Source organism: Melospiza georgiana, chromosome 1 (genome assembly GCF_028018845.1).
Source record: "Melospiza georgiana isolate bMelGeo1 chromosome 1, bMelGeo1.pri, whole genome shotgun sequence".
Lineage (NCBI taxonomy): Eukaryota > Metazoa > Chordata > Aves > Passeriformes > Passerellidae > Melospiza > Melospiza georgiana.
The window spans coordinates 118525836-118549501 of record NC_080430.1 but is presented as its reverse complement, the minus strand read 5'-3'; the positions used below and the strand labels follow the sequence as shown (position 1 = coordinate 118549501).

The 23666-nt window shown below is 40.9% G+C and overlaps 1 protein-coding gene across 3 annotated transcripts in view; it reads right to left on the bottom strand.

Moving 5' to 3' along the window:
* Window positions 1-15559, bottom strand: part of NKAIN3 (sodium/potassium transporting ATPase interacting 3) — a 341381-nt gene extending 325822 nt beyond the window's left edge. For all 3 annotated transcript variants that reach the window (XM_058039914.1, XM_058039898.1, XM_058039907.1), the window contains exon 1: window positions 15349-15559. In XM_058039914.1, the coding sequence (XP_057895897.1) occupies window positions 15349-15402 (54 nt within the window). In that variant the 5' untranslated portion in view covers window positions 15403-15559. The remainder of the gene's footprint in view (window positions 1-15348) is intronic.
* Window positions 15560-23666: the final 8107 nt, after the last annotated feature.

Below are 23666 nucleotides of genomic sequence, written 5' to 3'. Positions count from 1 at the left end.
TTTTTTTTTTTCCAAAGGGAATAAAACTAAGCCAATGGTTTCTTCACCTGCATAAATGAAAAAGTGCACCTGTATCTGAAAACATCTTTAAAACAAGGGTTTGTCTTTCTTGTTGCTACAGGCTGCCCAGGGAGCTCACAGAGTCTCCCCCTCTGGAGGGATTGCAAACCCACCTGTGTAAGCTGTCCTAGGTGACCCTGCCTTGGCAGGTGGTTGGGTGAGAAGCTCTCCAGAGGTCCCCTCAACCCAAACAATTCTGTGATTTCGTGATACTCCCACTGCCCTAGTTCTTACCACTCCTCTAGAGAAAAACCCCAATTACATGTATTTCAAGAACCTTGTCTTACATTATCAGAAAGGTGACCATTTGTTATGTTTTCTTTCCTTCCACCATAATATTAGCATGATGCTGTGGAATGTATTGGTTCCAGCCCTGAGTTACAGCTTTTGCTCACAACTCTTCCCTTCTGAAAGGCAAGAAACAGCATTAATAATGTGTCTCTCCTCACGCCTCTGGAAAGGTCTTTAGACAACAATTCCAGCCACAATAAAGTTCCTACCCTGTCAAGTAGAAGTGCTAAATGTGAAGAATTCTGTTAATGCAATGTTATGATTGAGATTTTCAATAAACCACAGCAGGGAAGCCCAAATTTTGCCTCTTGAAGCAACTCTAAGAAACCACAGTTAATCATCTCAAAAAAATAAAAACTAGAGGAAAACGCAAAAAATTTGAAAAAAATTGTGCATGGCTGAATACAAAACCTGAAATTAGTGTGAACATATTTGACTGATTTCCAATAGGTTTTGGATCCCCTAATTTTTGCAGGTTTTTTCCCTCAATATTAAAGAAGGTAATATTATTTCCTGAACATACTTGTGTGTACGCTGGCCATATTTTCAACTTCCTTATCATCATCCCTCCATGCTACTTCCAAGGAGATATAAAAATATGTTCTGGAAAGGTCAGAAGTTACAGACTATCTGAGTCCTCCCTGTAACAATAGCCTTCTGCTAAAAACTGTGAGGAACTTTACACTTTCCAAAATAGGACAAGGATGAATGAAGACAGTGTGGATAGACAAAAACGCCCTTAAGACTTGGTGATGGTATGAGAAACTACCTGTGACACCATTATAATCTGAAACTCTACAAAGCATTTTATTGAAACATGGAGGTAAGAAATATTTTTAAATATACATTTAATATCAAAGCATTTTTTTCAAATATGTGAAGAACACTTAAAATCAAGTATTCAGCTGTTATGTTATAAAATTCATATTCAGCAATTATAAATGACCAAACCTCCACTGATATTAATGGATTTACAGAGGCTAGAGAGACACAGAAAGTGAGTTTTGAATGATCTAATAATAGAAAAAGCAAGGGATACTGACCTCATTTGTACCATCACCACACACCTTGCTACTTGTAAACACACCAGCATGACATGACCAAAATTTCCAAGGAAAAATCTGTATTTGTGCAATGAAAAAGCATGAACTCTTCAATTTCCAGGCAATCTTTTCTGAGAATTTGAAAGCATCAGGCAAGAAAAGCTTATAAATGATGAATGGTTATCTTGTGCTTGAGACATGAGCCTGAGTTTTTTCCCTGGCTTTGTCCCAACTTCTCTATGGCCTCGAGCAAGGTGTACTAGCAGCAATGGCAGTAAAAGGCTACAAACTCACTTTTGAGCATAGCTCTGAGAAATAGTTCAAAGCTCCCTAAAGATTAAAAATAACGTACAAGAAGGACAGAAATAGATTAACTAAGCAGGAGGGGTTATTGGTAAGATTCAATGCCTGCATTAGGATTTTTTCTGGTAAAGTAAAAATCAATCTGGAAATTAACAGAATAAAAATGGTGCACTTAAAATGATGCCTATATCAGCTAATTGATTGGGGGAAAGTTTATTGTACACTAGGTCTTGTGTACAGTTTTAGGAAACAGAACTCCATAAATCAAAACAGCAAGAGATTTGCAGGGGAACTCTCAAAAGTATGATGCAATTTCCAACACAGTTCTGAGTATCTGCTCTGTGCTGAGCCTCAGCCATGGGGGAGCAAAGGTAAAACCATTCCAGATGACCCTGGCCATCAGCAGCAGGTTATTAATGCAGCACTGAGATTCTGTCTTCTCTGCCATGAGAGTTCTCTAACTCTCCCTGCTAACTTACTTCAGAGCTCCTAGGTGCACACTGGCTTCCCTCTGGCCACCTCCAAGCGGAATAAACATTTCACTGCCTCCATCAACTTGCGTAAGCAAATACAATACTACTTCTCTAACTTAAGAGTTCTTTGAATTCTTTATGCATGCCAAATAATAACCATTATAGGAGAAAGTCTCACTTTTTCATGCATCCAATATTTCTAATGCAAAACTAGGATTGTGTATGAATATGCACTCACATAGCAAAAAGGGAAATATTTTATAAGAACAGTGTATGAGTCTTAAAGACATCATTATATAAGAAAATGGCCTCTGAATCAGATGTATTTTCTTGCTTATTCAGATATCAGCATATATTAACTTCTGACATTTGAAAAGCTTTTGTTCACAACTAATAGAATGAGAGCAGAACAGACTTTAAAAGCATCTTAAAGTAATGGAAGATTTAATAAGAAAATAATATACTTTTAGTCTCACAAAAAATGTGAGCATATTAATAATAGATGATCACCACTACTCAGCATGATGTAGGGATCCACGAAATGTTACAGGGCTAAGTCTCATGCTGGTGAAATGCCAGCTGGTAACCCTGATAGAGTCACGATGTGTGAAAGAAAACTTCCCCTGAGGATGTCCAGTGGGTATATTCTCAACCACAACACTTTTCAGATTAGAAGAGGGTACTCATTTTTGCAGGCTTCCTAATGGTTCAGTGACTTCATCTAATGGCACCCTCTAATAGTTCTTGCACTCACCAAGCCCAGTGAGTACCACAGCTGCCTCAGCTCCAGCTCCATCCCTCTGAGCAGGGGTGCCACAGAGTGAGGATGCCAGCACCTGCAGCTCCTGCTGCTCTCCGTGGGAGATGAGGTTACTCACTGGGATAGAGGAGGTGCTCAGCTTTTAGCACAGTCAGACTGCTGTGCCTCTGATAGTTTATGTTCTTTAAAGTCACAGAGATTACCCCTTAAACACCAGCATAATTTATTGCTTCACTTTTAGAGGAAGAGGATTGAATGTGAGCGGGCTGCCTTGGAAATTACTCTTCTGCCTAGACAGCTGGGATTAGATGTGCATTTGTCATTCAGAGAAAATGCAACAATTAAGATTTGCCACCCAGGAGATTTGGATTTCTTCTTCCTATTGCAGTGAATATCCTGTAATTTTTTAGCCAATTCCAGTCACCAAAAACTGGATTGACCAAGTATCATAATAAGAAAACCATGAACTCACAGTCCTTTTAGTACAAATTGAACAGTGCTTCTATCACCAGACGACTTCAAACTGCCCCTCCCCTGTATACAGATCTCCAGTTCCAGTATTCAGGGGCTACTTGTTTATTTTCTTGTTATCCAGAATGTCCTTAAGAGGCTAACTCTTGTCTTCCCCAAGTGCCTGTGGCAAGAGCTGACAACACAAGGGGGAATCCACAACGAAGCATCTCATCAATGCAGATGTAAGTGTTTGCAACTCTCATTCTGCAGGAGAACTAACTGTGTAGGGATCAACTCAAATCTGTCACCTCCTGAAAATAATCTTTTCAGAAGAGAACCCATGCTTACTATGTTCCTCCTGAAACAGAAAGACATTTTTGTCTTCGCAATATATTTTAGCACCTCTAAATCACTTTGCAAAGAGTACACAAATAGAAAGAAAAGTGTTCTCTAAATTACGAGCAAACTTGAGTATTGAAGTGTTAATATGCCCACAGTCACATGTGGCCAATACAAAAAAAGGAATAATCATAGCTGTATGTAGAAACATGAAGAACCACCAAGCATAAAACCAGCCTGAACTACGACTTCGGAGACTTTCTGTAGAGCGTAAAGAAAAACATTTGCATGCTTCTTTTTCTGACTCCATTATCTGTTTTGCTTTGTAAGTGCTTGAGCAGGCTGTATCTCAGACACACATCCTGTTCCAGAACCAACCTCAGCTGCAGAGTGCTTCAAATGATCTCTAAAAGGGCAAAGGCAGCCCTGAACTTGGGGCATTATTCACTTCAGCTTCTCAACTGATGAATACACACAGTGAAACCCCAGCAGTATTGGAGCCCTCCAGCATGACTGGCAAGTGGACCAAGTACAGTCCAGGCCAGAAATCTCAGCAAAAACTAAGAAATTCACACAGCCAAGAATTTAATGGGTCAGATAGGCCAAGAGAACCAAATACATAATAAAGCTAAAAAATAAATAATTAAATTAATACAACCCAAAGGAATATACCAGAATCTCAGTTCAGTGAGATCTTGGGTTAACCTGGACACACTTTTGGCCACAAGGCAGTGCACAAACAGTTCCTCAGCTTTTAGTGCAAGTATCACATACTGACTGAACACTGAAACCTGGAACCTTTCATGGATACAAAATTGCAATGAATTTACTTGATTGGGTGTCAGTACCATGCTGGTGAGGCTGTTTCACACCCTGCATCACCTCTCTGCAAGGCAGCACACCACACCTCAGGTGCACAGGCTACACTTTGAAATTGAATCAACATCAGTGCATTCAATTGATTACAGTTATACAGATTAACAACTGTAACTGGCTACAATTAAAATGTAAACACACATCTTCATGATGATTAACTCATGAAAAAAACATATTAGAGAAATGAGTGAAATGAAGGGCTTCATAATTCAATCCAATTTAAATAAAGTTTGGCACCTTGTGGTTACTTCTGGCACAATTCAGTCAGCTTTGGCTTTCATCAAACCACTATGACTAAATTATACATTAGTAATATAGAACTTAAAGGCATACATGGCATCTAATATATTTCAATGTATTCTCTTCTGATATTTGAATGAAGTTTGGATATAGGCTACTGCCATTCATATGTCTAATTTTTCACTGTAAATCCAGGCTTGGAAGCATAATTTCCCCAGTCCATCCTAACACTCCTGTTCCAAGTGCTCTAAACTGCATTACAGTTGATGGTATTACTAGTTCATCTATCTGTTATCACCATGTTCTGGTTCACATTTCCTTCTTTTCTGAACTAACCACAACTTTTCATAATGCTGTGCAATCAACATGTGAAGAACCACAAATAACTGTGGCAACCATACAACTAAAGAAAACTTATGTAGTATAGTTGCAAAACACTTAGATAAGAACAATGTACAGGGCCCATTTACAGCCACAAGTGGATGTAAATGAATTTAAGTGAATTTAACAGTGGTGGCTGGTTTGGGGAACAGGGTCTGAATCTCACTATGACAAACAGATGAAAATCAGAATTTGGATGTTGTTCTGAAATAACTGGGAGGAGAGTTGAGAGGAAATTATTTGGCTCCAGAAAAAAAAAAATTACGAATGTGATAAATGGAAATAGTGTATCATTTCACAGCTAGGCACTGGAGACAAGATTTCCTGTTAATGTAAACAGAAATGGTTTATCAGAAGAATGAGGCTGAGCACAAATCTGTGACTAACCAACATAAGAACTGGAAACAGAGGTAATTGAGAAAAGTTAGTCCCAAATTTGGGCATTTTTTAGGTTTCCTGAATGCCCATGTTGGTGGGGAACTAAAACAGGTGTTTTACAAATGACTATAAACTAACTGACCGACTCTAGTGAGTCTCACTGACTATAGTCTGATTAAAGAATCTTCAGTATCTATGGGGATCTCCATGGGAAGACATCCACCTTCAGTATTCTGAGTAGCTCCATCTGCATTAGAGGATGCAAATGCTTTTCAGGTTTCTATGATGCAAATTATTCAATGAGTAGGAGCAGCAAGGCTTGTCTTCCAGTTAAAATATAAATATACTTACCTTAGTGATGTCTACTTAATTCATGAAACAAATATATATTAGAGAAGTTAAACACCCTGCTTTGCTTACTCTACAATAGAAAGACACAGCAAACTTTTAGCAGGAAAAATAAACATCTCACTGGCAGAGAAAATGATATATTGTTGTGATGTCATTCCTTACTATAATGCACTACAGTTTCCACCTTTAGAATTCTTCAGCTTTTTATTCATTGATTGTGGAGACTAAACCTCCAGAAGAATGTTTTTCTGTGCACTCCATTTTAACAGAATTCTGTTTCCAAAATGCATTTAGAAATGAGCTTTTTCCAGTCCATCTAAGAAGCTACATTTAACTGGGAGGTTTTTTTGGGGGGGTTGGTTTGGTTTGGTTTTCTAGGCTGATATAGTTTTATATGTCTACTCGTTTCCACTGTGACTTGTGCTGAGCTCTACTTGAACGCTCCTAAGCTCCAGGAGCACTTTCCAAGGAGATTCCAGGAACTGCCAGCAGGGAAGTGAAGTTGCAGCATTCCCAGGAGAACACAGAGTATTCAAGGCTCAACCAAAGGAAAAAACTAGAGCTGGATGAGAAAAATACCAGTCATTCCAATCTCCCTACGAAGCATCATCATCATCATCATCTTCTTCATCACATGATTTTGCTCCCCTGGCATATTTTATTCAAAGGGTCTGACATAACACAGTAACTTTACAACAGAATAGTGAGAACCTGGCACAGCAGCAGCAGTATGTTAGAAAAGATAAATAAAAACCTTTTCCTTAAGATCTTATTTTCAGTGAAACCTTAGGCAGGAATTCCTCCCACACACAGAGAAAACTTTCATCTCTCTGATAAAGAGGGCTTCCACATCCCACTTTTTTTTTACACTCCTCTAAATACACCTTTCTGTACTTTTCATCCCATGCTCCCACAGTCTCCTTAACTATAAAAACATTTCAGGATCCTCCCGCTCATGCTTCATCTCCTAAGCATTATTCTACTTTGCTATATCAGTAGTTCCTTTGGTGTGTGTCAAAACCCTCCTCAGAGAGAGCTCATTGTCAAGCATATACCCTTTATATATATTTATACTTTCTCTCAGCCAAAACTTCTGTACTGATGAAACTGAAGACACAAAAAAAAGAGACTTGTGGAAGAGACCTATGGAAGAACTTCAATTTTATTTCTTTGCAGCATTCACTTCTGTAAGGGATATATTACTTCTGCAAGGGATATTTTTTTTGGTTGAAACTGGCAGTTGTATTAAGTAGAAAATTTTCCTTTTTCCTTTTATTTTACTGTACTACTGGCATTCACCAGGTGGAAGGGGTTCAAGCTGCCTCTGCTTGAACCTACCATTATAAAGAGCCTATATGTAAAAGAATGACTTTCAGCAACTTTAATGAGAGCTGTAGGGCATTCAGCAACTTGTAAGAACAAATCCCAAATCACCACAGCATTAAAAAAATCCATCTGAGTTGAGATTACATGCAAGATAGGGCTGTGTTTGAAGAAAGACAAGATGATAAGGAAGTATAGTAAAAAGTAAAAGGTCTAAAATAAAATCTTTTACTACCATTTCATTACCAGGGTGTTAAGCACTCTGTATGTTCCTGAGATCAGAGTACAGTGATAATGCCTCCTACCACTGTCCTTTACAGACCTACCAAAGGCACAGATCCATAGCAAGACACAAAGACTTCACTGGTCACATATAGAAGAAAAAAAAAAAACCAGCCCATGACACCGTAAAACCTGTCATAGTGCTGCTGGCACAGCTGTGTCAAGGAATTGCAAGTCTCACTCAAAGTAGGAGTGTCTGATCCCAAACCTGCTGTCATGCCCTTTAGGAAGGTATGCACTAACTGCTCATGAGAGATGAGAAGAAAACTGTTTCATCTTGGACAAGACTGAGCTGATTCAAGATTCAAAGTGAGACACTTTCCATTTGCTACTGCCTGAATTTTGTTTTCAGGACAAATTGTACTAAATAAAAAGCTAAAAGAAATGTTCTTTCTGACCAGTAAAAAAAATTACATTTACACAAAAACAATGCAATTAACATTACTTTTCATTTTAATTTAATGTCAGTTATAAAGCTTACAGAGATATCATGTCTACCATGAGCTAAGGCAGTGGTGCAAACTTCATTGCACTATCATGCTAGCACCCCTCATAAGCTGACCTGAAGAAAACACTGGCAAAACCATCATTTTGGTCTTCATGGTGCCATGCCCACCAACCTTCACCCTTCTTGTACAACATAAAAGGTGGAAATTGGGACCATTCTCTATATTAAGATGACATTTTTATACTGAGGCTATAGCAGGACCGGTATCATTTAATATAAACATTTCATAATGACGTTTGCCCTCATCTCACCTGCAGTGAATTTCAAAATTGACCTAGAGGTGAAAAACTCTGTATCATGTTATCAGTTTCCTGAACCACACAGTAACTTATTACTGCTCCTTTATATTAGTCATCTAGAAGCAAAAAATATGAAGTTCATTTCCCTGTACAGACAGAAATAACAGGCTTTTTGTCCCAAAATGACTGCTTAGCAATTAATTTTGACTGACTGAATGAAATATATTTTGCTTCAATATTAATGAGTTCAAAAGATCTGATATACTACATTGTATCACAGCATTGTTATTTATGAAATAATAAATCTCAAGGCAATCACTGGTACTTCTCATTTACTCAAACACCAAAATTTGACACTAATAGATTACAACAGAATACTCGAATTGTTACTGCCATATCAAGCTTATTTCCACTGCACTGAAACACAAAATTAAGAAACTAATTATTTCAAGATACCCAAATTACTGTGTACTTTAAAATATCCTCCTAACAAAGAACTGAAGAACTTTATTCCTTATGGTCTGGTAACATCAATAATCACAGGAAACCTAAGTTGCAAGTCTTTAGAGGTCATCTGGTAAAACCTTTATTCATAGCAGAGCCAATTTTGACATCAGATAAGCTTCAGTTAGATTAGGTTTTTGAGAGCTGTGATTAGCTCAATTTGAGTTTATTCAAGGATGGAGTTTTCCAAACTTCTTTCAAAAACATGATCCAATGATCCCACTATTTTTTTCTAGTATTCAATCAGAATTTCCTCCATGTTGCATCCTGGATCCTTTGCCTCTTGGCTCCACCAAGCACATCCAAGAAGCGATCATTTCATCAAGTATGGAACACATTAATTTACTCCAGTTCTAATCAAGTGAAGTACAAAACCTCCATTCACTTTTCTTGTACAACATCAGGGACCAATGATTGATGTGACTGGTTTGACCTCTCTCTTTGGTCATCTAATCAATTAAATTCATATCATAGAGGGGCCAATAGGCAATACTTTTACCTGAAAAATTAAGGGATTGTGATTTTTCAAGTTATTTGTAAATTTACCCAAATTGGTCCTGAAAGTAAAAGAGCCTCTTTGCACCTATAAGATCCAAGTCAGATTACAGACTGAAAACATGAGCTAGATTAACTAGTCTTACAAGGCTTATTTTAGATTCAAATTTCACAAAATTGGCAATATTTAAACACCACCTAAACAACTGCAAGTGCAATCAATCCCATATGATCTCCAAAAATAAGCCCTCGAAGTATTCAAGTTCTGCAAGTTCTACCCAAATTCCATTAGATCCAACAATACTATCCTGAATTCCAATGACTTTCCAAACCACAATATTTGTTTCTTAGTCCCAAGAATGAGGTCTAGGTAGAATGTAGCAGATCCTGAAATAGAAGCAGATCAGCAGCATAAATGAAAGTTCTTACAATAACTATTTACAAAACTTTCTGGTCTTATAGACAGGAAGAGCAGCTATGTAATTCAAATTTTCAGGTGTATTAATTGTCATTATTATCATTGAAATCTTAACTCCCTCACATCATCACTATAACTATATTCATTAAATATTTATATTACAATTAACCATCCCTCAGCCATAGAGCAGCCAGGAATTTCAGAATGGATGAAACTAAGCAAGAGCTGCATGATTCTTCTCACAAATTTACCCAGTTCAGAAATTTCAGAGGGCTCTGAAAGTTCATGGTTCCCTCAAGTTTTGAATTTCTAACTCTGGAACACTGTCCAGAGGAAGTCTTACATGCAGCATTGACAGGAGGGGATTTCACTTCTGAAGTTGAATTTCTGGTGCATGGAGAGGTTAAATCCTACAGTGTTGATGAGCTCAGAATGTGTGTGTGTTTTAGCAACAGATAACTCCCAACAATTTTGAAAATAAAACAAAAACACAAAGTGGAAAACAGGTTTTACTCTCTTGCTCCTGATGAGAGAGATCCTAAAACACATATAGAACCCATGTATTCTTTGGATTGCAAATATTTAACTCAAGTAGTTCTACTGGGTGCAGCCGTATTACTTGCAATGTTAAGGTTAAATGCAACTACACACCCACATTCCAAGTGTATCAGCCTCTTAGGTATAGCCACCAGCAATGGTCACATGTTTTGGGAATATCATACAAGTTATCAGAGGAAAGCACCATTCTCACTTCAGCTGTTATAACAAAGTGCAACATCCTGCAACCAGAGCATTGTTCAGGGCTACAACCCCAAGCTTTCTCCATCCTTGCTAGTACAATAGGCACTCCCTCAACTTCCTCCTCCTTTCATCAGTGGACAGATGCTTCATCTCCAGATCAATGGGCTGTGTGATTCTTTCATCAACATAAAAGAGGAGCAATGTATTGGTTCAAAGATTTTACTTTCACTTTCTCAAATTTATCAATTCCCTTGAATCCCTGAGCTGTTAACTGAATAACTGTATCTGTCAGTTCTAACATACAAGCATCAAGAGTCAAAGATATAAAGTATATAGTATCCAGCTCTGTAAAGTATTTAAAAATGAAATGAAAATCTATGCATGATATATACATATATCACTTCCCCACACAACTGCTGAAATTGTTATGATTGTCCAGCAACAAACGATGAAACAGTATTGTCCATTCTAATTAATACAGTCTCATCTCCAAATGTAAGGATTTACACACATCAATATCATTAATGTTAATGGCAACCATAAATATAAATCTTCTGACTATCAAAAGGGATTAGGCTGTTAAAATTACCAACTGCACTTCCCAAACAAACACTAGACAAAACATTAGTACATAGAAGTTGTATTTCCACTGGAATAATTTTTTCCATGTGGCCTGCTGACACTTTCATTATTTGGAAATAACAGGTTAAGTAGGGAACAGCCTATTTTACACTAGCTATAACTGGGTAAACTACAGTCTTCTAAATCAGGACCTACAGAATGAGCACTGCTCAGAGGAGCCCAAGGATAAACACATGAAATGAGACTGTCAAAGTCATGAAGGGACTTAGTAACACACTTTCCATCAACCACCCCTTCACCACTTTGAAAATCCTATTCACCATCCCTGTATTTAGATTTTTTTGTGTTTATCTATATATTTCTATGTCCCAAAAACTTCCACTTATTGTAAGTGTTGAAACAACATTATCCTGCAAAGGCAGTTTCCTCAGAAACACATTTTCAAAGCAGCATGAAGGTTTCACTGTGTGACATTTATTAACACCAATTGGATTCACACAGCTAAATCTTGCTGCAATTCATTGTCAATTTACCCCTTCCAGAATTTTAATATTTTTTGAATTTGTTTTATTTGCCAAACATTCTCATCTTTCAGTGTTTTATGGCACAGTTGTCTGCAATAGCACAGGCACAATCTCTGCCAGCTGGTTTAATTTTCTAGTACAGACAAGGCCAATGTCTCAGGACTTCTGGTGGCATCAGTAAGAATTATGGCTGTAATCCAAAGGATTCATATATCCTGATGATATATTTCCCCAATGTATACATAGCTCCTAATAATCCTAATGGACATATTTATGCACAAAAAGGTACACACACACTTCATTGTTCTTTGCTCAGACACCTTTGGCAATGACATATGACAATGCTTCAGTCAGGAAGAGCAAAACAATGAAAGATCAAGGAGGGGTGGTGGGGCAAGATACAGTTCTCCTTACACAAAATTTCCTTGGCTTTCAGAAGCAGAATCCACCTGAAGGGGTACAATAAAACCCTGGAAGTGACTAGGAGCTTTTCCTGAACTTGTGCCACCTACACTTCCATCTCAGTGTTTTTTTTCCATTATTTTTTTCTATGTTACACATAATGATATGGATTCTCATTCACAAATGAAGTTATTATTAAATGATAGAAGACTATTTACAGACTGTCCTTAGGATTACTGAATGAAACATTTAATTGTGTTCATTATAAAAAAGTAAAAGGTGTCAGCCAAAAACCTCCACTTTCATGGATTAAAGCATAACTGAAAATCACTATTATTGCCATTTTATGTCAAAAATCCCCTGACAAACAGCACAGAAAATTACAAGCAAATCATCTTGCAGTTAACACACTTAGCGGGTTAACATAAGAGAAATGGCATTTTATTCACATTAATGCAGTAACAGTTTTCCTCTTCACTTTTTCCTTGACTATTTCTATGCTGCTGAGATAAAGAAGGCAAAATTTAGAGAAGACTAAAGTTTTAAAGAATGAAGAAACTGTGCCTTAAAGACACTGAACAATGCACTCTTCTTAAGAACAAGAAGCAAATCTTGTTTATGCATATGTCTCCAGGGATTTGGCTTTTTTACTTTTCATCTTATACAGAAGAGAATCTACATAGCACAGATGCTATGAAAGGTGTTGCCAGCTGTATTTCATTAGATACTTCTTTCTCAGGTAATATCTAAAGTTAATCCTAAGGCTAAGCCTGAGCTGTTGCCCTTCTCAGACATGACCAGAACACAACTAATGTAAACAACTTATTTTAAAACATGTACCCATATGTTTCCTGTTTTTCCTCAAATCATATAAATCATCAGTACCTCTGAAATTCTACAAGTTAGCACTACAAGTGCTTGGATTTTGCAAGATTTAATCTAAATTTTGTCTACAATCACCTGTCCATAAGTGGATGCAAAGTGGATGTAAAATAAATCTCAATGAGAATAATTCCAGGGGTGCAGTTTTGCTGCATATGTTTTATATTCATCACCTCTAAGATATTAGAAAAAGATTTAAACTCTATATGGTGTTAACTTCTACATATATAAACTGAACGCTACCACCAGTGAGATCATGGACAGCATCTGAGCTTTAAGTTCATGTGTTGTGGTTCAGGAATGATTCTTCCACTGATACTTCCCAGATCATGCTGCCACTCTCTCCTCCCTCAACTCCTTCCTTCCCCCTGCAGGTGCCTGGAGAGGAGAATTCGAGGCACAAAAAGCAAAGCTCATGTGTTGAGAGAAGAACAATTTACTGGAAACAGCAATGAGATAAGAAAAGGAGCAGCAACATCAACAATATTGATACCAAAAGCATGCTAAAGGGATGGAAAATGCTCATCCCAGCCCCACCAGACCCCAGCCATGCAGCCAAACTCCCTCTGGCTTGGAACCAGGGCTACCCCACCACTCTCTCCAGCTTGGGACTGGTGCCACACTACCCCAAACAGAAGGAGCCCCTTCTCCCTGGAAGAGAGTCCTTTTTCCTCCATCCCTGGCAATGATGTGAGGCAGTACAGGATAACCTGCAGGTCCAAGCTATGTCCCCTTCAGGCTACTGTAAAAAAAATTAATCACAGCTTGGTTGGAACCAGGACATAATATCTACTAGATTACTTCTTGAATATAAAGACTTCAATTTTTAAATGAAAATAAATTTAAATGACAGCATTTTGCCATACAGACATTTATCAGCACCTGAAAGATGTAGATATGACAATGGAACATCACTATAAAACATGTAAGAACAGCAGAAAAAACTATGCATTGAAGTAATTTTTGAAAGTTGTTATATCATCTGATAGGTCTTTTATAAAACACGACTCTTTTCCTGAAAGTGTTTTTATGAATTTCTCTAGAGATTATGGTGGCCATTCACACTTTACTTCAATTTTTATAGACTCCCAGTAATTCCACAGAATAGTAAATACAGTTATTATAATCCTCATAACTGGCAAAGAGATATATTTGAAGAAATAGGGTTTGTTTCCCCTCCCACATGCATGATGTAAATCAGGAGCAATTCTGCTGCAGTCTTTAGCCTAAAACTGATACAAAACAAGAAATAAAAAATAACAGCAATGTATACAGAACACTTTCCTCACACTAGGAGTGCAAATCATATGCCTCCTCTGTCTCTGGGCAAGGGTCTGCCGTTGAGTTACTTATACCACACTAAGTCCATCACTCTATTCACATGTGAATAAGGTCCAGGCTCACACTGGAAACAATGGAGACACACCAGTTTACACAGGCTAAGAACCTGGCACAAAGCCTTGAAAACTAAAGGGGATTTTCAAATAAATGCAATATGTGCAATTACTTCTGGAGTATTACCTCTGAAACAGAAGCAATTTCAAAGTGCTGCAAGAGAAAAATGGAAAGAGAGCAAAGGATTACAAATACAAACAAACAACTCCTCCCGACACACACACTAAATGCATTCCACTTTTCTTCTTGACAGACACACACAGACAAGGAACTCTGCTCATTTTAAGAGAGATCATGTGGCAAAATGATGACATTGAGTCACCAGAAAATAGAAAAGTCTTTTAAAACACTCTTGGGACCAGGGACTACCGTTAAGGGGAGAGCATTATTTTATCATCCTGCTAATGAGCCAGATGAAGGATTATTGTTGTTTGGCGGTGATTTATCTCAACAACTCTTTTCTCTACAATAAATATGCCAACTCCACTAAACAAAGAGAAGAAGCGGCACCGTTCTGTTGTCTTAAATCCACGCTGAGGAATAGTTAAGCCGAGGAAAGGAACCCCAAGAAAAGTCACGGGAGAGGGCCGGCACACGCGGCTTTTACACAGGCTAAGAAAAATAGGAAAAGAAAGAGGCGGCGATCCCGGTCCCCGCATCTTCCCTGCGCGCCGGCAGCGCCCAGCAGTGTCCGGCCCCACCGCCGACCCGCGGGCAGTGACCGGGGCACCGTCAGCCTCATTCTTCTTTGGGCAGACGGGGAGAGCCCCTGCCCGGAGCCAGCGGGACTGGCCCCTTCTCGGAGCGTTCCCAGGGCGGGGAGCCGCTCTCCCTCAGGCGGGGAGCGCCGACAGACACCGCCCGGTGCCGCGGCAGCCGCCTCAGGTGGCCGGCCCGCTCCGTCCCCAGCCGCGGCGCCGCTCCGCTCCCCGCCGCTCCGCACCGCCAAACTCACGGGTCGGGCGCGCCGTCGGGGCGGCGGGCAGGGACAGCTCCGCGGCCGGGCCAGCGCCGCTCCGCGCCCCCGGAGCCGTGCCCGGGGCGGGGGAGACAGCGCCCGACCCTGCCCAGCCCCCGCGAAGGCGAAGCGTGCCCCGGCACTCACCAGCTGCAGCGAGCAGAGGAAGATCAGCGTGCAGCGCCCCGTGCAGCAGCCCATGGTGGCAGCCGGAGAGCCACCGCCGCCGCTGCTCCGCTTCTTCCCTCCCGCACTGGCGCGGCCCCGGAGGCGAGCCTGGGGCTCACCGCATCCGGACGGAGCGGCCGGGCGTGCGTGTGTCCCCCGCCTCCCGCTGCCTCGCTCCTTTGTGGAGGGGCTTCTCTCCGGCGGCGGGGTCGGCGCGGCCCCAGGGCTGGCAGCCGCGGCAGCGGAGCCTCTGCCCGGCTCTGGCTCTGGGGAAGGGGCAGCGGCCGGGGGTGGGCGTTCGCGGACCGGGGCGGGGTGGGCAGAGGGAGCGCGGGTGGGGAGGCGGGGGGCGCGGGTGGGCGTGCGAGGGAGGGCGGGAGCTGTGCGAGGTGTGAACGGGAGAGGAGCGGGGGCGGCGGCGGGCTTTTCTCAGGCGCCCTGCCGGAGGTCCCCGGGCGGGCAGTTTGCGGGGATTTTGGAGGCTCCGAGGGCAGGCTGTGCTTGAGCGGAACTTGCCGGGAGGGGCGGGGGGCTCTGCGGACAGCGGCAGCCCGGCGTGGGCCGCTTGTTGCGAGCGCCCGGGGAAAGTTCAAGGGACTCGGGCGGCCGAGGCGGGAGGGGCGGGGAGCGGCGGGGCGGGCCCGGAGCATCCCGGAGGGCTCGGAGCAGCCCGGCCGTGTGGCGGCCGGGGCAGCCCGGGGGCGGCCGCTGGCCATTGTTCGCCGCCCGCGCTGTGCCGGGGTCGGAGCGGGCTCCGGGGCAGGGAAGCAGCCCGGAGCCCGGTGCTGGGAATCCCGCTGGCTGCGGCTGGGTGCCCCCTGCCTGCGGGTGCCGGGCGGTACCCAGCGAGCCTGTCCCCGTCCCGCCGCCCCGGCCGCGGACAGCGAGTTCCATCCCCTCCGTGTCCGCCCGCCAGCCGTGCCCCGGGGAAGGGGCTTCCCTTCCTGGCAGCGCCATTGTGCCAGGAGAGCCCGCCGGCTCCTGCTGCCCCTCGCGGGTGGGGACTGGGAATGGGCTCCGGGAACAGGGACTCGGCTCCTGGCCGTGGTAAATCGCAGAGTGGTTTAGGTTGGAAAAGATCTCAGATCGTGAAGTCCAAGCGTCAATCCAGCACTGCCAAGTCCATAGCGTACAAAGAGATGGATGAACAAACAGTGCTCTCCAGGGGCCTCTCCAGGGGCAGTTGGGAGAAGCAGGATCGGTGGGGATACTGCGCTCCCTACAACATCTATACCTGTCATTTGGTCATAGACAAGTGATGTTCTGGGGCGGGATAATAAATCCGAATATACCACCGTCTCTTAAAAATACGGCGTGGGCATGATGTGTGGATGAAGTGTTGGCTACTTTCTTTTTTCCTCTCTCCAACAAAGTATAGATAAATCAGATTATTTTTTATAGGTATGAAGACATGTTCCACTTACCAGGCAGCATTTTCCTACAGCCTGTTACCAGCTGCTGTTTAACAATGCAGAAACTTCTGCCACAAAACATTGAAGCTTGCCCTGGGGAAGGAGGGGGGGGGGGGGGAAGAAAAACAAACAAACCCAAAAACAAAACACAAAATTAAAACCCTATCTTCTACAAGGCATTTTAGTGAGTTACCTGATTCCTGTGTCTGCGAAATACATAGTATTGTATCCTCCAAGTAGATACAGCTCTTCATTTGTGTATTAAATAGTAGTGACAGTAATCAAATAACTACAAGACAACTGTAAAACAATATTGTGTCAGATTAGATTTGGAAAGCTGTGTTTTCCTACCCTTTTCTTTCACCCTTTTAGGTAGGAAAGCATTAAGACAGTTTTAAATACCAAACCGAAGGAGCAAAAGGAAGAGAAGTAAGAAGCAGATTCTGCTCATCCAGGATGTGTATTTAACTAGGTATGTGTTTGAGAAGCACAAAATATAACCCACATTGCACAGTATACAAAACTTTAATAAAACCACCTGAGATTTATATTTCTATGTATGGCTTTTAAGACAAAATTCTACCTGGGGCTGAAGTTTATTAAAGTTACATGTTCTGAAAACATATATATTTGGAAAGGTGAATACCTGAAGATATGAAAGTAAACTGAAAAGATGATAGTTACCAATGTTCCAGGCTCTGTGAGCTGGTAAATTTTATGGATAAGTGGTTTTCTATAGAGAAGACTTAGAGGAAGCATCATCTTTCTGGCCTTCACTGAAGTATTTAGTAGACTACAAAATTTTTTTAGTTAAATCAAATAATACAGAGATTAATAATAAGAATGGCAGGATGGGTAAGGAACCAGATCAATGAAATGCTAAGAGCTAGTGCTGAGGACATTTTACTTGTACTCACCATATTCAGGCCCTGCTTTTGCACCAATGGCATAAGGTCCATAACTTTCCACTATTTTTCCCCAAGAATAGTGCTCTTCTGAGAAGTAGCTAAATCTCATGGAATTAGGGGTGGGGAACATGATAATTTAGGCTGCAATAGAGTTAATTTTCTTCACAGTAGCTACAATGTGACTGTGTTCTGTATTTGCACTGACACGGGGCTGATAATTCAGGGATATTTTAGTCACCTCAGAGCAGGGTTCACAGACCCTCAAGGCCTTTTTGTTCTCACCCCTCACCCCCAACGGGGGGCTGGGGGTGCACAAGGAGTTGGGAAGGGACACAGCTGGGACAGCTGACCACAGCAATATTCCCTACCATAGGGCATCGTGCTCAGCATATAGTGCTAGGGGAAAAGAAGAGGGGGACATTTGGGGTGATAGCATTTGTCTTCTTCCCAAGTCACTGTTACACATGACAAGGCTCAGCTTTCCTGGGGATGGCTCAACCCCTGTCTGCCCATGGGAAATAGTCAATGAATTCCTTGTCTTGCTCTGCTTGTATGCATGACTTTTGCTTTCCTTATTAAACTGTGTTCATCTCAACCCATGAGTTTTGTTTTCTCACTTTACTCTCTGGGTCTCTCCCCTCTCACATCAAGGGAGGGTGGGAGAAGAGTGAGTACCTGCATGAGGCTGCATTTTCAGCTGGGGTTAAAATACGACAAGTGAGAGTAAGTTTCTTAGAGGTTTATGAATCTCTGATACTTTTCTCTTTGTTTTCCCATGTTCCTGAAGCATTTAGTTATGTCCTCTAGCAGGTCAAAATTGACCCTCCACCCCCCAACAAAAGGATACTTGTGATAAGAATTATTCCAGAGTATAAGGTTTCACAAATAAAAAAAATTCACAACAGAATGCTGTTGAGCATGACTTCCACAGGAGCACAAAGAACTAAAATAATAAAATAACCCTGTACTGTAGCTGAAAGCACTGGACAATAAGAGAAGTATGGGAGAAAGAACCTGGATCAGAAGAAGGCTAAAATGAATTATGGCTATGAGAAAGCATAGGATTTCTAGAACATATCAGAGAATGCAATATAAGAATAAAATCATGTGCAAATAGGAAGAACTGTATTTTACAGATTTTTCTATCCATGAATTGGGTATAGAAGCTGATAGTCAAGTAACATAGAAAGTAATTTCCTGCTATATAATGAAGTCAGCCCTCATTCAGCACCATGCATGCCAAGTAGGTGAAAAAATGGTCTAAATTCTAAAGAGCCCTGTGGACTCTCTTAATGCCCAACAAGATGTGCTGTATGGATGCAAATTCAGTGCTCTTGAAAGGAAAGCATGTCCTCAAATGCTTTATGATATGTCCATGTACACATGGCCATACTCTCATATAAGTGAATGATTTTCTATGCAAAAACTATAATCATAGGACATCAAAACTTGTCCTTCTTATCTGATTGCATCCCAAGCAGAAAACCAAGGTTGTTCACATTCGTAGAAATACAGCATGACAGATAGCAATAAGAGATATTACAAGTATGAAATGGAGACTTCTAATTCCTATAGGTTTATGCCTTGTTAGATTATAATCTTCAGAATCAAAGATAGGAAAATTTTCAGGTTGAAGAACTAAAAACATCAGTAAAAGATCTCGTTTCAAGAGGATAAAGTGAAAATCATAGTATTTGACGGTTCTTGTAGCTCTTTAATGGTATATACTATTTGTCTAATGAGCATTTACATGTCTGTCTCTCCTGGAGTTTTCCTCAGCCTGCACCAAATTATCCTGTCATGGTCCTGACTTCAAGGAGGTGCATTTTGTTCACTCTGCCCACTGGACTAAAGTAATAATCACAGATGACAGCAGAAACACTTCCTTCATAGTTTGACTGTTCCATTCTTCATCGTGAATATTAGTTAGAGGAAATTATTGATGAAAAAAAAGTAACAGTGTCAAAGGATAATCCTAATCCTAGAAAGATTTCTGTATTTACTTAATTTTTAACACCAAGCACAGCCTTTTATGCTGGGCAGAGATTAGGCAAATACATTTAGGGTCTGCAGAATCAGAATTTAAGAACAGATTCTTGTGGCCTCAGATTTCACCTTTCATTTTGGCATTTGATCCAGAAAGATTGAGAATCAGAAGATTTGTAATTGCTTTTCAAGCTTTCCCAGAATGAGGGAGGATACAGGGATCCAAACACACCTCCATAAAGCTATCAACAGGTCACACTTCAGGCAGACCTAGAGTTATGATAGCTTAGAAAAACATTCCACTGTGTATTCCCCAAGCAGCCTTGAAATACCTCAAGCAAACTAGAAACCCCATGAAATTTAATACAGCTTTAAAGACAAATGAGGGTTTTAAGATATTATCAGTGTTTTTAGTAAATCCTACTTTCAATTTTCCTTCTGAAAGCAGAAACACAATATAATGATCTAATTTTTCATTTCGATGTTAACACCTGCTGCTAGGAAACTGCATTCTTCATTAAAATGCAAGTGCTTTATAGAATGAAAATATATGTTCATTGTGAATGGCTTTTTTTTCCATTATTTTAAAGAAGTGTTTTAAATGACCAGGCTCAGTGTGGGGAGGCATGGTGAGGCACAGCCCCTCAGTGTTTAGGCAGATCCATGGGGAAAGGCATGGTCAGTGTCAGAGACACAAGACATCAGCCCAGGCTGGGCTTGTGCCTGGGGAGGCCAGGCTGTGGGGAGCTGTAGATGAGCCCTGCTGCTGAGGCAATGCTGGGCCAGGCTCAAATGGCCCTTTTGGGGCTGAGATGGGGTCCTGGGCTGTGGGCAGGACTGGGGGAGCCCAGGGGCTTGGCAGGAACAGGCAGGACTGGTGGTACCTCTGGGACCCTGACAGTATGAAAGTAGCTTTAAAAACAGGAGTGTTTTAAGTCCCTATAACTCATTCTGGTTTGTCAGTGATAGACTTCAGCTCAGCTTTAGGTTTGGTTTTTTCTGCCTTTAGCTCTTCTTACCTTTTTTTAATTCTCTTTTGGTTTTGGTACAATGCATAACGTATGTCCCCATAGCTAGGAACAGAAAAACTGGAATCAAGCACAAGTTCTTTACAACTGTCTCCCATATTAATTGCAGGAACCAAAAAGCTGGTAAATGATACAGATCTAAATACAAACCTTATATATATATATAAATATAAAGATATAAATGTTTGTCTCTTCACTCTCCGTGACAGGACTTGAGGAAATGGCATGAAGCTGAGTCAGGGGAGGCTTAGGTTGGATATCTGTGTGAAAAGATTTTTCACAAAGATGGAGAGTGAGTAATGGAACAGGCTCCCCAGAGAAGTGGTCACAGCACCAAGCCTAGCAGAGTTCAAGAACTGTTTGGGCAATCACTCAGGTGTGACTCTTGGAGTGTCCTATGAAGGGCCAGGATTGGAACCTGAAGATCCTGATATTATAAGGCTTTCTCTTTGCAGATCAGTATCAATTTTGAACCATTCCTTGTACATAAACATTGGTACAAGCCTCAATTTCAATATGGAAAAACTTGACAAGAAAACTGACATACATATTTATATAGAAAAGTCCTTCAAAATACAAAGCTGAATTTGTAGCATCTGAAATGGAATATAGAATGGATTGTTTTTCTTTGCTTACTGAGGATTTTGTGTTAGACTTGAAAAGATGGCACCAGAAAGATACCAGCCGTGTTATTCACAACCAGGGATTTTAGATGCTAGGTTGGTCTGAAATACTTGTGACATTTGCTGCACTCAGGCTCTGCTCAGCTTTTGTGACCCGGTGAATGAGATTTTGGATCTGGGGACCAGTGATAAACCACCACAGGTCACAGCAGAGGTTTTGCCACAGTGGGAAATGTGGGCAGTACTTCCTGTTCTGGATCTGTTCAGAACTCCCACTAAAGTCAGTGGGGGTTTGGGAAGCAGTGAACACTTTGCTAAGGCCTGAATAGGGCTGGGAAGGTAGGCTGAGAGATTTTTCCATGCAATTGTTCTAAAGTTTCTGTTGTCGGCAGCATTTTTCTCTGAGTAATTCACACTCATTTCTCATCTATTTTCAGGCATTAAATGTCAGCTTTCAATAAGAAAGGTAAAGCTGACTTGCCCACTTCATTGTAAATAACAAAATTTACCTGAATTACAGTTATTATATTTGTAGTTTAAAAAACCCTTCTTTTGTTATGATTATGAAGCAGAAATATTTTGCCTGAAGTTTTCTTTTTACATAAAGTGCAAGGCTGTTATTTGAACCAAGCCTCTGAACAGCCTGTCCGTCTGAGGAGATACACCAGGGGAATTTTGGTTCAGGAAATCTGTACATTGACTGACTGTCAATGGAATAGAGACTGGAATGTGTAATCTGTTTCAAGACTTCTTGGAAGCTTGGAATATGTGGTGGGGGGGGGTCAGACCTTGCTCTGGTGAGGGGGTGCCCTGTTCCCCATATTCCCCACTCACACAGGGTCTGTCAATCTTGGCTCACAGGAGACAGCCCCAGCTTTGCCTCACCCAGTCCATGGGAGGCTGAGAGACTGGAAGTCCCTCCTGGGAGGAAGACCCAAGATTTAAGGTTTAAGAAGGGTCACTACAAGGCAAGCACATTGTCCTTTATCCCTACCTTCACCTTGGAGTTTCACATCACTGGAAGCAAGGAATTGGTAGCTGTATGCCTGTTTTTCTATATCTTTTCTGGTATTCTCCCTTTCTTCTTCTTCCTCTGTCATCTCATAGAATGTAACATCTAATGGATTTTTAGGTTTTCTGTGTTCAATGAGATAAGTATATGCTATGATAAGTGATGTTATTGTAGTATTTACTCTTTTGCCAATGTTCTTTAGTTGTCAATAGTTTGCCAGTAAGCTTTTGTGTATTTTAACCTCAAGAATATTGGGTTGGAATTTTCTCCTTTGCATCTACCCAAAGCCAAAGAACCTTGGATAAGCCCTAGGTTTGAGTGACTGGGTGTAACACTGACAGGGTTTTTAACACTCTGGAGCCAGCTGTATTTCTCAAAAGAAGGGTTAAGGAACTGCATACACATCTGATGCAAATTTCTCTGACTCCATTACTGCCAAGTGAAATGCAGTGATAGACCCAAGTGGAATATATGGTTGCATAAAGCTGCCTTACCATTACACAATCAGCAGTCAGGGTAAACAACTCGCGTCTTTTTGTGGAAAACCATCAGACTAGGTACTGGTAACAATGAATTCCTGGGTACATGGCTTAATTGTTGTTTTTTTCTAGAAGTATTTTCTGCTACATTAATTTTTTTCCTTTCAGGGAGATCATAGTACAAACAATAACTTTCTAGGATGTAATTGTCTGTCCTTTTTGTTTTTCATCAGCACAAATTTCTTTTTGTTAAATCAGCCTGATTTACTAATTAACATCTAGATCTTATGTACACACTAAGCACACACACAATAACACCACAATTATATTATATTAGCTTTTTAAGGGCTCATCTAATTTTACTCTATACATAATCCTTGAAAATTAGATTTGCATAAAGTAATTTAAAATAGACAGAGCAAACTAGAAGTATATAATTATATGTACCTCTGAAATAAATACATTTTCAGTTTTCAATTTCCATTGCTGAGTTCATAATTTAGTCCCTGAATATCTGAATTAATAATAAAATGACAGTATTCCCTGTCATATATGTACTTACACAGAATTTATAGACAGGGTCTCCTTTGTTATGCTTAGTGGATTACCTATGGGGTGAGTAAAGCTTGATCCTCCTCTAGAAGCTGGAGGAAAGGGAGAATCTGAGAGGCACTCTCCACTCTAGTCTGTTAAACAACTAAAGAGACTTTGTCCTATTAAGATTTCTACTGGTTCCAATGTGCAGAACTTAGGCTCCTAAACTGGGTTGTCTACATTGTATTGAAATGTGATGCTTGTAATAAGCTTAAGCCTACAACAAAAGCACCTACTTTTGAAACTTTTCTTCAG